The sequence below is a fragment of the Micropterus salmoides genome, unplaced genomic scaffold (assembly GCF_014851395.1).
Source record: "Micropterus salmoides isolate LMB-PRFRI ecotype aquatic unplaced genomic scaffold, ASM1485139v1 Ms_hic_scaffold_21, whole genome shotgun sequence".
NCBI classification, from domain to species: domain Eukaryota; kingdom Metazoa; phylum Chordata; class Actinopteri; order Centrarchiformes; family Centrarchidae; genus Micropterus; species Micropterus salmoides.
Window position 1 is genome coordinate 13,264,585 of NW_024041262.1, and position 16,206 is coordinate 13,280,790.

Genomic DNA, 16,206 nt, shown 5'->3' on the forward strand with positions numbered 1-16,206 from the left:
CCAACCCCTCCCTTTATTTATAGAAAAAGGGGGCCTGTAAAAAGAACATGTGGTTGTGATTATGTTATCAAACTGAGGAAAATGTGATATTCACTTCTTTTTGTAAAACTCTTATCCTATAAAAAAAAACATACAGGGGTGTAAACAGGATTTCTTTTTTAATTTAAATAGTATCTAATAATTTATCTAGAGGTTTGAAAAAAATCTGTAAATTTGTATTTGTTTCATGTTTATAACACCCAGTTGTTCAAATATATTTTGTATGGAAAATTATGCAGGCTATAATATCTATTTTTATAAACAGCCTAATACTGAAATACAAAATAGTATTCAGTCATTTTAACTACATGATTGTTCTGCCTGTCCACACTGACTGCAGAGATCTCTTCCCTAAGTGATTACAAATCAGCTTTGTGGATTTTCTCTCAGTTCACTTGCATTGAATATGTTCATGAGGACATCACTTTGTGGCCAATGTGAACAGGAGAAACAAAAATCCATCTACACATGAGGATCTAGGTGTTAATTTACAGACAGACTTTGTGAACCCATCCACGAAATTGTTTGGACCCCTGTTGACTCTGAAGTTCCCATCAGCAGACCCAGACACCAACCTGTACCTCTCTACTGGCCTACTCCCTGTTGGTATTAGCTAATTTGTTGAAACACAACTTTATTTAGGAAAAACCTCCATGTGACAATATACACTGTGCACAATATTAACATAATAAATGTGTTACATTTTGACACAGGGCCATCAGATTACATAATTATACGCGATAAAGCCTAAAGAATGATATCTGTCCTTAATAAAGTCCAATGTGTGAAACTTAAAATTATAAAATGCAAACTGCACTTTAGTGCTCAAATTTGATGTTATTCACTTAAGACACTTTGACATGGCACAAGTAGGAAAAACTAACAAGTGAAATGAATTTAGCTGCTTTGGTTTCGGGGTCCGGTTTTGTGCAAGTTGTCGGCTTTTATTGGGACACCTGAATATAACAGAGCCATTACTTTTGTTATTAATAATATCTGTGGTTTTCCTACCAAGTCAAAATGTCTTCTGTGAAAAATGCCTATAGCCCTGCCCAACGTCTTTAACACTGACCCCTTAAATTCTGTTATCTTCATTAAATGTTGACACAAACATATGTTTAAAATAAAAACCAGCCACCAGTGTAAAAAACAAAACAGGAAAAACTTTTAATCAAGCAAGCTCACAGTTACAGGCTATGTTCATGTGATTAGGGGAAGGTGCCACATAGATGTTGGTGACATGTGGTGACGTACGCATTGTTTTTCAAAACCTGGGTTTTAATACCACAAAACTATCCTCCTGTGTATATTGTATGTCACAGAGAAATTGTCCTTTGACCAAAAAAAATCCCTCTGGTGTCAAAGAGGTACCTGCCTTTGGTCTCAGTGCATGAAACATACAACAAAGAACTGACAAGTAAAACAACGACAAAAAACTGAACAGAATCATTATAAAGACTTTCTTGCCTGGTATGAAATCAAATCAGAAATGTACAACAACAATTGTGAGAATCTGACCAAGTAAACTTGTCAGTTGAAGGTTTATCTGTGCCTTTGTTTTGAACTTCCCGCAGTTTGCCGATGCAGACTCCTTACCTAGTCATGGTACTTAAAGAGCACTGTCACACAACTTCACCTTTTCCAAAATATTAATGATAATAATTATTATTATAACTCACACATACACACAATCATACTTTCCAAACCAACTTCCCTCAAAAAGTTTGAGCCAGTTGGTGCTTAAGAGCAAAGTCGGGGAGCAGAACCACATGTGATGTGGAAATCATAAAGAGTTTTAAAAAATGATTTGTGAAGCAAAAGGGGGGGGGGGGTGCTGGGATGATAGCATGAAGGTAACATGGATAGGCTCGGTTACCTATAACGTCCCCATCCATCAACTTAAATTATATTACATATCCTCCACCCCGCTACTTCTCCACTGCAGTTAATCCACACACCCGCTTCCATCCTTCCCTCCATTTCTCGTTTCCTCTCCCTGTCATCACTGCACAGCCTGTTCGTTGACGGTGCTGCCAGAGTCTTGAGGCTTCATCACATCTGGGAGCTCTGGAGGGCTGGAGAAGGCCTCAACATGCAGCTGTTCGAACATCTCATCTGGAGGACAGAGGAGACAGGGAAACATTAGCTCCGCCGTGACAGCAGAGTCGCATGTGGCTACATCAGTCATGCCTCAAAGCGGCTGCAGTGAAAATCATCTTTCTGGGTGGATTCTCCAAAGCTTGAAAGTAAGAACTACTCTGGTTAATGCACAAGGTGCACAAGGAACTTAATCTTGAGAGTTAGGTCATTTAAGGCACCACTTCAAATCATGGTGATATTGGTGACATGTGAACTAGTTTCTCTCTTTTCTGGAATAAGTGGCGACATCATAAGCATGTTCCTACTGGCAGCTCACATAGTATTCTTGGTAAACCCAGAACGCAAAATGATTGATTTGATCAAATCTGGAAAGCAAAAATCCATGATACACGAGCTATGAATCATATTTCATTCTTAAAGACAGTTTGAAGTCCAATTCAAAAAATATAAAGTGGTATATATTCCTAAACCCTCTTGCTGAAGTAGCCATGGCTTCAGGCCACACTCAAGCTTTTACAGCAATGTTCGAAAGTCATACAGGGACAAATCCAATGCAGCAACTAATTATTATTTTCATAGTCAACTAATCTGTTAATTAGCTATTTGATCGGTCAACTAGTCACAATTACTTTTGTCACACCCTAACCCTAATTAAACCATTTAACTAATTAAATATCTTCAAGTGAATTAGTGATCTCCAACATGCAGCCTAACTACCTAACGTTACCACTGAGTGAACAAGGTTTACTATTTAGAATGAACAAAAGTATCAAAGCCTGGGGAAAAAAAGAGGGTAGAAGACAAGACAGGGTAGGCTACTCCTATAATTTACTGATTTACTATTGCACTTAACATGTTTGCTAACACAACTAAAAGAGCGTTCTCTTAGCCAGCATTATCTATGAGAACTATTGAGAGGCTGCTCCAAGATAACAGCCAGGCTTTATCACCCAAAACATTAAGCTCACAATCTGATTTATTGCCAAGTAGGTTTAAACTTTAACTTTTAACTTTACAACAAAGATTTTTGCTTTGTTCCCAAAAAAAGGAAATAAAAGCAAGTACTATAATCACAACTGTAACATTACACTAACAACATAAAGTCTATTTAGAATAATAAAAATAAAAGTCTCCTTTCATAATACTTCTGTAGTTTACTTTTCCAAAGTGCTTATAAGTTTTATAAGTGGAGAATGTTCTATAGGCTACATCACGAGCCAGATTTCCCTTGATGTACTTTAAAATGTTAAACCATTACTCAGATTGTAAAGACAGAATAACAGTGGTACAAACATTGAAACTTTCAAAAGAATCTTACAGTTCCTGCTCCAGTGGTCTGAGGAGGGACCAGAGGGCTGTGAGGGTGTGACTGGCTGGCTGGCTTGCACTGCTTACCTTGTGGAGCTTCTCAACCCCGAAAACGTTTGAGCACATTTTAGATTTGCCATCAACTTTCGTAAAACTGCAATTATTTAAGTTCTACATATTTGATTTCTTGCCTCAAAATCTCTCAAAAGTGTACTTAGTAATGAAATAGCATACGAAACTTGTAAAAACAAAACCATTCTGATAGCCTCCTTCTCCGTTGCTATCCGCTTCTCGCATGAAATCTTCTTCTTCGTGAGTAGTCTTACAGTCAAGCAGTCATGGCAGAGCGTGGAAGAGATACTGCCCCAGCACTTCCTGTAGTGCATTTCAGTTAGAAATGAAAAACCAGAAATGTTCTTAATAAGAAGATTGCTATCTCTCCCTTAAATGGCATCTTTGTGACGATGCATCGACAATGAAGTTTCGTCTTCGATTACGTCAACAAATCGTTGCAGCCCTAGTTTCTATCACTTGAGAACTCAACTAAAAGTTGCACAACCAAAGCTGAACTCAGTCTTCTTCACTACAGACAGTTAAAGAGCAGCGTAACACACAGTAAAAAGATCAAAATGAAAAACTATCTAGATGGCACTGTACAGACACAGATACTGAGCTGATACGGATGAGTCGCAGTGACAGATATTTATAGCTCTCTACTGACAAACACACAGCACCTAACTAGAGATATTGAGGGCATAAATGAGATTGGTGCAGATTAACTGGAAACTAAGTAAAAATGGTCGCCATCAATCATGCTAACTGAAAGTCAACGTACCATTTATGCGGAAGGCCAGACCAATTGTAGCTGGGGCCTGGGGTCTGGCAGTCTGGTTGGTGAATCCACAGTCACCAAGAGTTTTGCTGTCCTCTAGCAACTGGTCATCCTGTGAAACAAAAATAAAAAAAAAGACATCACAGAATCCTCAAAATGTATGAATTTGCTTCACTGAAAATAAGGACATTTGCAGAGAATATTTTAGTCACCCTGAGGAAAAACATGCCACCTCTGTCATTAAGGACACATTGAATCTCAACAGAACTGTCAGTTGTTTGCTCAGGTTTAATTAGGTGTCACTGGGTTTGCTTGGCCCTGAACTCACTTTGTAGAGCCTTTGGTCTTCAGGTGTTCGCTTAAGAATTCCTTCAACAATGCGCTTCAGCTCATAGACAGTGGTGGACTCCTTGGCATCTGTGAAGATTGTGGTCTTATGACGCCGGATCATTAAGAACACGTCCTGAAGGAAAGTGGGCAGAGAATGATAGGTTACAAAAAACACCTGTGTCAACTTGATTTGTTGTTTTATATTATAAAAATGAGGGCTTGATGTTGTTTCTGAAATAAGGTACTATCAATTTAGGATGGGATCAAACAGGATAGCTGTGGCTCAGGTCATTTATAACCAGGTTAACTGCCAATAGCCCTATAATAGCCAATAGTCTTTATTTGACATGACATGTAGGCAATGCAAGTCGTAAGTTTTCATCTGGTAACTGTTTATAACACCTTACTACTAATCTTTATGTAGACTAAACGTGTGATGTTAGCAAAGCCTCTTAAGGAAAGATTGAGAAAAGTATTTTAGTTGGTTGTTTTGCCAACGTGTGAGGCAATTAACGCTACTGACAATTCATTGATTCATAAGCTAGCAATTAAAGTGAGCAGCGTCAAGCAGACGCAGATCTGAGCTAACGTGAAATTATAGCTAACACGAAACAGCCTTGAGATTTTTGAGTCGAAATTAGGCCTGTGTCAGCTAAATTAATAGGCCTTGTAGGTCTGACAATGGCAAAATACATTCAGCCGATCTGACCAGCATAACTGGGTTAGCTGGCTAACGTTACATCACTTCCAAGGTTAGCCAAGAAAAGGTAAGTAAGCTCGTTAGCTACGCCTGTCTTTAAAGCTAGATGGGGAGGCTAAGCTAACACAGCAAACTTAGCGTTAGCTGGCTAGCAAACACAAACTGAAATTAACATTTCTACAACCGAGAGTTTCGTTTCTTATAATGGCGTTAGTACTTTTAAACAACGCGCTAATAATTAATTCAATCAGTTTATCTCGGCGCCAATCTCACAAAAGGATTGATAATAATAATAATAATAGAGTTACCATTTCAAGTGGTCAGCTAGCCAGCCAGTTGCGCCAACCCTGTGTTGTGCAGCAGAACCCCAGACTGCACCGCTTGCGGATATTACGCAATTCAGATATGCATTCAGTATTCACGGAGGGCAGGTACGCAACTCTCTGTGTACCTTTCAGAATTTGGCGCGAGGTGGTTACATGCATGAAGGGTGATTGATTTGGACACAGCGTGTATCTGAACCCCACGGTTTTGAGGAATGTTGTTTATACCGGACGAAGGTATGTGTGTTAACGTTACTTAATTCTGCTTTAACCTACGCTGAACTGTCAGTTACAGTACGTTATTTGACTGTAAGTTAGCTTAGCTGGCTAGTTGATGTTGTTTTGTTGTTGACTGGGTCCGCCCTTAGTTAACGTTAACGTTAGCCAAAAAATGTTTTGTGGAGGTGACATTTGTCAGGCATGGCAAATAATGAATAATAGTAACCTACTGCTTGGAATAAAGTAGACTTCGGCCATAGCTTATTCATTAAAGTAACAGAAATATATATTTTAGTTGAAGACTGACTGTATCGAAAGGGTGTTTACTCAGTTAACGTAGCTACGTACATTAGTAGGTCTGTTGTACCTGTTAGCGCCAACAGATAACAGGCTAGGAAGACCTGTTCTGCAAATGAGCTGACCATCAAAGGATCAGTAGGATTGTATTGATACTGGTTTTAGACAACCTGTCAAGCAAGATGTAAAGGATGTCAAATCTGATGGTGATAACTGAGTGTGACCAAGCTGGAAAGAAAAGAAGAGCCTCCAACAAACTTAGGTTTGCTAAGGTTTGTAACACAGATATGTTTAGTGCCTTGAAAGATTTTTTTTCTCTCTTGGCAGATCAATAACGTTAACAAGTGTGTTAGAGTTTAAATGAATAAATTAAATGGGAGTTTGCTTTTGTTCTGTGGCGAATTAGTATGAGAGATTAGTTTAAGATCTGCATGGTTATGTGCATCAGTAACAAAAGTACATTGAGATTGGTATATTCATATTAAGTGTCATCCAAGACTGCAAGTGTTTAAAGGGTTTCTTTTGAATTTTGCAGCTCACCATCTTGAAAGACAGGAACTGAACAGTCCTTGCACAATGTCCTTGGCAATTGAAACCACAGGGTCCCGGGTGCCTCTCCCTCTCCCGACCCACTTCTCTTACGCAGAGCAGTCCTTTTCCCTGAAAAAGCGCCGACTCCCTTTTTCATCGTCATCTACATCCAACTCATCGTACTCCTCCCCTGCTCGGCTCTCACATTCTGTGCCCCCGCTGCCACCATCCAAGGGATGTCCCCCTCTAAGCAGGATGTTCCCCCAGCAACCGTCACCCTGGACACCCCTGTCTTGTTCCCTTCGTAAGTCTCCCCCTCCAGATTCTGTATATGATCCCAGCAAACAGCAGTCCTATTTCAGTCAGTGCTTCACTAATTTGGGCTTGCTGGGACGAGGATCCTTCGGAGAGGTCTACAAGGTGAGCTAAACGATAATGACTGTGTATGAAAGCAATATAATACATATGCATGCGTTAGAAGGACTAATTTTTGTGAGGATGTTGTCATATGATACTCAAATTGAAGACACATTAAAACAAAAGCTATAATGGACTTTCTAGGGTGAGAAATTTACAGTCTCTAATATGAAGATCAGTTAAAAATCTGTTTAAAAAATTCATTTACATAAAATCTTGACAGTTTGAACATCTGTTCTGTGGTTTTGTAATGGGGAAGCTCACAATACAAATTTAGACATCTCTGTAAGCAGTATTTTCTCACATTTCTCATTTGTGTGCATATAAGACGACACCTCAGTATTATCTGCATTTTTCTAGGTGCAAAGCAACGAGAATGGTTGGCAGTATGCAGTCAAGCGCTCTGCTCATCGCTTCAGGGGCAATAGTGAGAGGAACCGGAGTGTGAGGGAAGCCAGGAACCACGAGCACCTGTGTCCTCACCCTCACATCCTGAACTTTGTGGCAGCCTGGGAGGAGTGTGGCCGACTGTACATTCAGACAGAGCTATGTAGCACCAGCTTGCTGCTCCATGCTGAGAACAAGCCTCCTGGCCCAGGTCATCTATTAGCTATAATATTTATACATATAATGTATGTACTTCTTGCGCCATAAAATTCTCAGACCCCTAGACATACTCACTCTCTTTCGTTTCAAACATTTGAATCCAGACGAACCTGCAGCATGGGCCTACCTGTGTGACCTCCTCTCAGCACTGCAACACTTGCACTCTCAAGGTTTTGTGCATCTGGACCTCAAGCCCGCTAATGTCCTTATTACTGACTCTGGTCGTCTCAAACTGGGGGACTTTGGGCTGCTGCTTGAGCTCAAACAGAAGAGTACAGATCCTGTAGAGGAGAAGGTGAAAGAAGATGTCCAGGAGGGAGATCCCAGGTACATGGCCCCTGAGCTGCTCTGTGGGGAGTATGGACCTGCTGCGGATGTTTTCAGGTACAAATGCCATAAATGAGAAAATTAAATACTCTAATACATGTATCTGATTGAAATTGGTGCCTAAACGTTGTTGGTGTATTGTCATTTAGTTTGGGTGTGTCTATTCTGGAGCTTGCCTGTAATATTGAGGTTCCAAATGGTGGCGAAGGCTGGCAACAGCTCCGACAAGGCTGCCTGCCCTCAGAGCTGACCAGTGGTAAGAGCCAAGACTTTCTTTAATCCTCATTAATGGTTCCATTATGTTAATTGAAATTACTTTTTTACTTTTTCCATCTGTGTCTGCAGGCCTGTCAACTGAGCTTCAGGAGGTGCTGAGGATGATGCTGGCCCCAGACCCATCTGAGAGACCGACAGTCTCTGAGCTTCTTGCCCTCCCCTCTGTTTGGAAACACAGGTGGAAGAGGCGGGTCTATCTTATGGTCGCAGAGACAATGTTAACACTGGTGTCCCTCTGCCAGGTAAACCTTTTACACATTAGCGTTTGGAGTTTGGTTTAAATAATGAAACTGTATTATATTATATATTATACATGTCCAGGGTGTACCCTGCCTTTCGCCCAATGTAAGCTGGGATTGGTTTCAGCCCCCCGCGACCCTGTACGCAGGATAAGCGGTTGACGATGTATGGATGAATGGATGAACTGTATTAAACATGTAGCCTTGCAAAAAGTCCCTTAACGTGATATCAATTGGCCCTCGACAATCAGCAGCCTTTGAAGTTAGAGGTGAAAACCAAGAAGAACCAAACCTTAAAGGTTACATTTAGTATTTTTCTGGTCTTTTTCCTTATAGATGGTGGTGTGCTTTGGGTGTAGACTCCTGTCCTCCCTTCACTTGTCTTTCCTTCCTCATTGGACTAAACCAACGCCCTGCACTCCTCCTAAGGATAGCTGGGACAAGGATTTAACCCTGCCCCTCAGTGCCATGCATGCTGACTCGGGAAGCCCAGGGGATGATGCAGTGTTTATGTTGGATGCCAGAGACCCAGAGCTTTCCCCCACCTTCTCACACAGGTAGAGAATCATTGTGTCAGTAGGATGCTGTTCTCGACAAGCTTGTTGCCCCTGCTCTTTACTCTGAATTTTATGTTATGTCCTAGAAATGTCTTTCTTGTACAGATATCCAGCAACAGCTGTTGGGACACTGCCTCTGCTTTGAGCTAAATGTATTATTTCTGTCCACATTCCACAGGGTAAAATCCAGACTGTCTGTGGAAAGCACGTCCACTCCTCTCCCAGGTTCGCAGACGCACAATCATCGAAGTCCTGCCCACACACCCACTCACTCAAATGTGGGCGACTGGTCATGTAACTTAGCGCAGACCCCCTCCAGCATCCACTCAAATGGTTCCTGCCACATACTGACACCCAGTGCGAGCCCCATACACGCAGAGCTCCACACAGGCACCATGAACGAAAACTCCACGCACAGCCAACAGTCTTCATCTAGCAAGTCCTCGCTGCAACGTGGTCACAACTGGCTCCGAACAGAGGAGGCTTTACCCCGACCCAACTTTGAACCCAAGAACCTGCTTAGTCTGTTTGAGGAAACAACTCTAGAGGGACAAGAACCATGAGTACAAGTACTGCCAGTTTACATTCAGGGGCAAAGTATTTCACTTTAAAAAGGTAAAGAGGACCTAACGTATGAATGTACCAAGTTTACTACTTAGTTTGTATGATCTGCTTTTGCCATTTTGTAACAGTCCTACGACATATTCTTGTGACATGTATTTGTAAAAAAATAACTAATTTAGGAAAAAGGCTTGAATATGTAGTCAGACCTTTAAAGCACTTTTTATGTATATGTAAATGCAGTCTGTTGCTGAAATGACAAGTCATGATGTATTGTTAAATAAGTTATCATTAGCTTGGTGTACTCTGAGTCATTCACCTCATGAGTCACAAAAGAAAATAAAACATGGAGGAAAACAATATAAACTTGTGGAAGATGTTTTTAGTATAAGGAACTATTAAAAAAAAAAAAAAAAAAAAAATGTGTGTGTGAGACGGGTGTGCTTGTCAAGGTTCAAGCGAGTCAGATCGGCAGTTTTCCCAATCAGGGACAGAATAACAGGCCCATGAAGGGGAAGGGATATAAACCAGAGGTACTTTTAAAATCAGCATTGAATGACTGAAGGTAGATTGTCATTTCTACTCAGGATGTTTTAAGGCTCTGTTTGAGTACCTACCAGTAGATGGCAGCAACGCACCTCACCCTCCCAGCCGCTTTAAAAACACAGGAAGGGGATGATGTGGGTGGACCGTTTTTTAGACTTGGTGTAGGCTTATCTTCTGTAAATGCTATACATATAAATGGCCAAATGGACTGCTGGCCTGCCATGACTGAGATCTGATTTTACAGTTTATATGCGAATAATACCCCAATTGTGAATACTGTAAAGAATGAGCGTTTTCATCTGGATCACTGCTAAATAATCTGGGATTTATCGCGACAGTATTTTTAACGGGACCACATTAGGTTGAAGGTATGCTGCTTTTCCGTTTGTTAAGAATCTGTAATGAATATCAATACTGAGGAGCCTCAGTTTTAGCCTATTTACCGCAATAGTGAGATAGAAACGGTTAGGTACGCTGTGCAATTGTGGTAATATTGTAAAATCTGTATTTTTGCAGTATGCGATCCGTAATTGTATCATAATTGATTATCTGATAGTTGTTAGATCTGTAAGGGCAAACTCAAGTCATCATATTGTTAGAAAGCATGTTGCTCCTGCAAACAGCTCTGAAATCCACACACCGATCACCTTGTGTCAATTTGTTCTTAAATGATCAATCCATAAAGATGTCCAAAATTGAGCGCCTGAACGCCCGAGTGGAAAAGCTGCTGTCTAAAGCGGTGCTGGAGGTTCTGGAGGCGGTGAAGGAGACTGTATTGGAGTACCAGGAGAAAACTACCAGGACACAGAGAGAGAACCAGAGTCTGAAGAGAAGGCTGCAGGAGCTCCAGGAGAAGTTACAATTGGGAAGCAACGGTAAGGCAAAACAAAACTTGTACCCAGAAATATTAAGACTGTTTGGTAAAATGTTGATTTTTCTTCTTTTTTTGGTGCCTTGTCACCTTTTGTTGTCCTGCAGGAATTGTGCCACACATTTCCTCTGCAGCCCGGCTGGCTGATGCAGAGCTGAATCTCATGGATCAGAAACAGAAAGAGCTGGAAGATGAGGTTGAACTCACCCCCTCTGATAAGGACATTACAGTTATTTGCCCCTCGTACTCATTTGAAGACCTTGATTATGAAGCATCCATCACATCATTTGCCACCACCTGTCTCTCCCCTAGAGCTACGACGGGACCACATTTGGGTGGTGATAACATGAACCATTCGAGAAATCTTAAAACTGAGACTGATAATCGACTGTTGGCCCCAATATCAAACCCTATCAGTGACCCTGTCACTGCAGTTACAATCTCTGAAAATGACCATGAAATGAAACTAGAGCCTACATCAGATGAAGACGCAATGCACGCTACAAATTATTTTTATGACGATGCTGGTACGAGCGCTACATCCTTACACAGACAAGCCAGTTCAGGACTCCACCATGAGTTAGGGATTGTCTTCAGTCCGGACCAAAATGGCATAGAAGAGACACTATCTCAGAGTTACAAGAATACAAACGGCGTTGGAGCAGAAAAACAACACGCCACTCAGATAAACACAAAAGTGGGACGTCCAGGATCAAGAGCGTTCCAGAAAAACATCCGAAAACACTACTACTGCTCGCTCTGCGGTCGCACCTTCAGGCACGCTGGCGACTACAAGAAACACAACAGGGTGCACACGGGGGAGAAGCCGTACTGCTGCTCGGTGTGCGGGAAGCGCTTCAGCCAGTCAGGCTACCTGACGGTGCACCTGCGCTACCACACGGGGGAGAAGCCGTTTGGCTGCAGTCATTGTGGCAAAAGTTTTAGTCACTCGAGCAACATGAAGAAACACCAGCAAACTCATCTGTGAGGCTGCTGTGTTATGTGCTAATTGTCCAACTCATAATATCCAGATGTTTCTACACGTTACTGACAGTTAGGGATGGTCAGTGACCGCGGTGAAGTTAGTTTTAAGTTGGATATTCGACAAACATTCACCCAGGATCCAGTGACGGCTTTTTAGTCAGTTCACCCAGTTACGGTTGTATAAGTGCGGTTAGCTCACCTCTGATGGCTCGCTTTTAACCAACGGGGGTTAGCTTAGGGACCATCAATAAATTACAATTGTGAAAACAGTGTTATGGGAGAATCATCTTTTTTTTTCAATAGCTTCCAAGTCATTTGAAGCAGGGACTTCAAACAAATTCCGAATTGTAGTACTACACTAGGCAAATGAGACACACCCCTTCATATTTGATTTGAGTGCATTCTTTATTTTATATAATATTTATTCATAATATATGGAAAATAATGCCTTTTTTTTCAATAGCTTCCAAGTCATGTGACGCAGGGACTTCAAACAAATGCCGAATTGTAGTACTACACTAGGCAAATGAGACATAACGCTTCATGTTTGATTTGAGTGCATATTTTATTTTATATGAATATTTATGTATATTTTTTTCTTCAATAGATTCCATTTCAAATGATTCAGGGACTCAAAACCAATGCCGAATTGTACTACTACCCATTACACATATTACACACCTCTTGTACAACTGCAGTTGTACCACAAAGAGTCAGTCATTTTCTTCCACAGCATTGAGCAGATTTCAAAGAAACACTTTATTTACACAACGGACATTCCCAGTTTCCTTTCTTTGCCTCTTCATATTGTGTGCTGTCCATTTCCACACACTGAGCATGGAACCACCGTTCACAGCCATCACACTGGACCTGTGGAATTGAAAAAAATCTTTCGTAACATATTTATATATACATTTATTTCAATGTCTGTTGCTTAGAGGTAGAGCGGTTGTCCACTACATGGAAGATATATGCCCCCTCTGTATTTGCTCAGAAGGCTGTTCCATTGTTGTGTGAGTGTGTGTCAACGAGTATTAGTTTCTTTCTCATCAGCAGTTGGCACCTTGCATGTATTGTATTGCATGTATGTATGTATTGCATGTATTTCTCTCTAAAATATGCACTCAAATCAAACATGAAGCAGTGTGTCTCATTTGCCCAGTGTAGTACTACAATTCGGCATTGGTTTGAAGTCCCTATGTCACATGACTTGGACGCTATTGAAAAAGAAGGCATTATTTTCCTTAAATTATGAATAAATATTAATATAAAATAAAAAATGAACTCAAATCAAATATGAAGCGGTGTGTCTCATTTGCCTAGTGTAGTACTACAATTCGGCATTGGTTTGAAGTCTCTGCGTCACATGACTTGGAAGCTATTGAAAAAAACAGCACTTTTTTCAATAAATTATGAATAAATATTAATATAAAATAAAAAATGCACTCAAATCAAATATGAAGCGGTGTGTCTCATTTGCCTAGTGCAGTACTACAATTCGGCATTGGTTTGAAGTCCCTGTGTCACATGACTTGGAATCTATTGAAATAAATAATGATTTTCCCATAACACTGTTTTCACAATTTGAATTTATTGATGGTCCCTAAACTAACCCGGTTGGTTAAAAGCGAGCCATCAGAGGTGAGCAACTTTAAACTAACTTCACCGCGGTTGGACAGTGAAAGAGGCAGAGTGGTGAATTTCTTTAAATTTGAGTAATCCTCTGCGAACCTTCATGTGGAGGTCAGCTGAGCATTATTGCAATCCTATTTAGAAAATCATGTAGCTTTAAGAGTGTTACATGGAAAAGTAACTGTGCCTTCTTTTATCAACGAAGGAAGCTTATCGCACATGTCAACGTTAAAGCATCAAGCACAATCTAATAATTTGTAATGTTCCTGCTGGTTTGTTAAATATTTAGAGATTTGTATTAGGCTACTTGTCGCTAAGGTTCTTGTGTTCACCTCCACATTCATTCCCAAATCAAATAAAAGTGTTTGGTACTTTGTGGTTTTTATAGATTCATTTACAATGATCCTACACAACCTGAATGCCCCCATCCAAACCAGACATCGTGGTGTCAACTTAAAAACTCAGCAAAAGCACTGATCAAATTGTAGCCTGCTAGTGTATGGAAAAGTACTGAACTAACTGTCACACTAAAAAGTGTGTTTTTAAAGTCAATCCCTCTCAGGGCAAATTAGTTATTAGGGATTAAATGAATTGTATTCTGGTGGGAGATGTCAGGCAGTGGTGTATTTAGTAGTAAATCCAGCATATATAAATGATAAATAGCTGATCTCTTTTACAAGGCTGGGCAGAAATAAAAAATATATATGCCCTACAAATAATACAGGTCCATCTTGGACAAATCGGCATTACATGTGTCTCAAGTTTGAAACCAGATGAGATTATCAGATGTTAAACTTTCAAGACTAGACTGGCTTTTGAGGCCACAAACTTGCAGCAGTGGCTATTTTTACCTTTTCTTTTATAGCAACTCAGTGTAATGTTTTTAAACCACCACCATCCCTCAACATTTAGTTAAATCACTGGTCAATAAGACATCACATTTGAGTTAAAGCAACCCCATGACACCAATTATTAGGGGACACAATATCATGAACCCCAGGGAGCAGTCAGAAACATCTGTAGTGCTGTCTGCATCTGTTGTAGAGCAACATTGGCTACTGAGCAGAATTGCTCCTAAGTACAGAAATGGTATTTCCCATCTGCAAAATTTCCAGCAACTACTTCTATTTCCTTCCCAACTGGACGTAACTTGTTTAAACTTGATGTTGGGTTTAAAAGGCTGCCTACTTAACCACATACATGATTCTTTCAGTTCCCACATAGGCAAGCTGCAGGACACACACCAAGCCAAAAGAATGCGATTCAACAGATTTGACAAGTAAGTCAGATTTTCCCATTTGTTCTGTTAATTGATATTGTGTCTGCCACCATTATTGGTCATTAATAAACACTGTGAATGTAGACTTTCATTCACTCTCATTGAGCAAGTCTACATTCTAGATCTTTAATCCAATTTTAGCCTGAAAAAGCACATATCAAACCCAATGTCACTATTATCAAATAGACAATAAAGTTTTTTTTAACATGGGGTAGATGTTGAAGTGTTAAATCGTAATGCAAATCCATGTCATCTGAAACCTCTGTTTGCTTAACCTGTTAAGCAGGACGTTTTGTGTTTCAGAATTTCTGGAGACGAAGTTAATGCAGTAATGCAGAGTGTCAAGTGTGTGGTTGTTGGAGACAGTGGAGTAGGAAAGACCAACTTACTCTTTACCTACATCAGAAAGATCTTTCCTAAGGATTACAAACCAGGTTATATCGACTTGTACCGGACCCAGCTTAATGTAGACAGCCAGATTGTCAACCTTAGCCTTGGAGACACCGCTGGCAGTGAGGAATATGACCGTCTACGCCCCTTCAGCTACAACGAAGTCAATGTCATCATCATCTATTTCTCCATTGATAGCCCAACATCCTATGAGAATGTCAAGCGCAAATGGCATCCAGAGGTTAAAGACCATTGCCCTAATGTGCCCATTCTCCTTGTGGGAACTAAGAATGACCTACGTGATGATCAGGAGGTCCTGGAGAAACTGAGAGAGCAGAATCAGACCACGGTCACACAGCAGCAGGGAACAACCATGGCAAAGCAAATAAAAGCTGTTAAATATCTTGAGTGTGCTTCAATCAGCTATGATGGACTGGATGAGGTGTCTGAGGAAGCTGTGCGTGCTTTTTTCAGTCATTCAACCTCCAGCAAGAAACCCTGTGTACTCTTGTAAATTAAGGTAGCTTTATGCTTTATGCGCTTGTCTATGGGAATGGGGAATGTCATGTTTCCAACTTTATATCAATATTTAACAGACCACAGCATGTATAGTTGAAAATTTACATTTTTTACTGGCCACCTCTTTATGTATTTATTTTTTAAATGTTGTCATTCCCTGTATCCACAATAGGTAATGCTGAAACACAATAATATAATAAAATAATATAAGAAATAACACAGTTTTGGTTACTTTTAAGCATGGAGGTATTACAAAGTTGTTCTCTTGTGTTGTAACACAATTACACAAACAAAGCCTGAAATCCCAGTTTTCATTCATTTGT

At 40.4% G+C, this 16,206-nt stretch overlaps 4 protein-coding genes across 6 annotated transcripts; 3 read left to right on the forward strand and 1 right to left on the reverse strand.

Moving 5' to 3' along the window:
* Positions 1-1,182: 1,182 nt before the first annotated feature.
* On the reverse strand, positions 1,183-5,699 carry LOC119915514 (elongin-B-like). The gene is made up of 4 exons (XM_038735064.1): positions 5,618-5,699; positions 4,608-4,742; positions 4,283-4,391; positions 1,183-2,154 (listed from the first exon to the last, which is right to left on the reverse strand). Exons 1-4 carry the CDS (start codon positions 5,618-5,620, stop codon positions 2,042-2,044), a joined length of 360 nt encoding a protein of 119 aa, XP_038590992.1. The 5' UTR covers positions 5,621-5,699; the 3' UTR covers positions 1,183-2,041.
* pkmyt1 (protein kinase, membrane associated tyrosine/threonine 1) lies at positions 5,233-10,024 on the forward strand. Of its 3 annotated transcripts, none has more exons than XM_038735060.1 (8): positions 5,233-5,376; positions 6,684-7,099; positions 7,457-7,694; positions 7,807-8,086; positions 8,179-8,285; positions 8,375-8,547; positions 8,881-9,101; positions 9,280-10,024. In XM_038735060.1, the coding sequence occupies exons 2-8, from the start codon at positions 6,725-6,727 to the stop codon at positions 9,662-9,664; spliced, it is 1,779 nt and encodes a 592-aa protein (XP_038590988.1). In that variant the 5' UTR covers positions 5,233-5,376; positions 6,684-6,724; the 3' UTR covers positions 9,665-10,024. The 3 variants fall into 3 exon arrangements, with proteins under 3 accessions (XP_038590988.1, XP_038590987.1, XP_038590989.1); XM_038735059.1 differs by lacking the exon at positions 5,233-5,376 and adding an exon at positions 5,730-5,869; XM_038735061.1 differs by lacking the exon at positions 5,233-5,376 and adding an exon at positions 6,276-6,420.
* A 326-nt stretch (positions 10,025-10,350) lies between these two features.
* LOC119915462 (zinc finger protein 24-like) lies at positions 10,351-12,338 on the forward strand. Its single transcript, XM_038734996.1, has 3 exons — positions 10,351-10,576; positions 10,894-11,083; positions 11,187-12,338. The coding sequence occupies exons 2-3, from the start codon at positions 10,894-10,896 to the stop codon at positions 12,065-12,067; spliced, it is 1,071 nt and encodes a 356-aa protein (XP_038590924.1). The 5' UTR covers positions 10,351-10,576; the 3' UTR covers positions 12,068-12,338.
* A 2,901-nt stretch (positions 12,339-15,239) lies between these two features.
* On the forward strand, positions 15,240-15,878 carry LOC119916122 (rho-related GTP-binding protein RhoG-like). Its single transcript, XM_038736011.1, has one exon. The coding sequence runs from the start codon at positions 15,306-15,308 to the stop codon at positions 15,876-15,878; it is 573 nt and encodes a 190-aa protein (XP_038591939.1). The 5' UTR covers positions 15,240-15,305.
* The last annotated feature ends 328 nt before the right edge of the window (positions 15,879-16,206 follow it).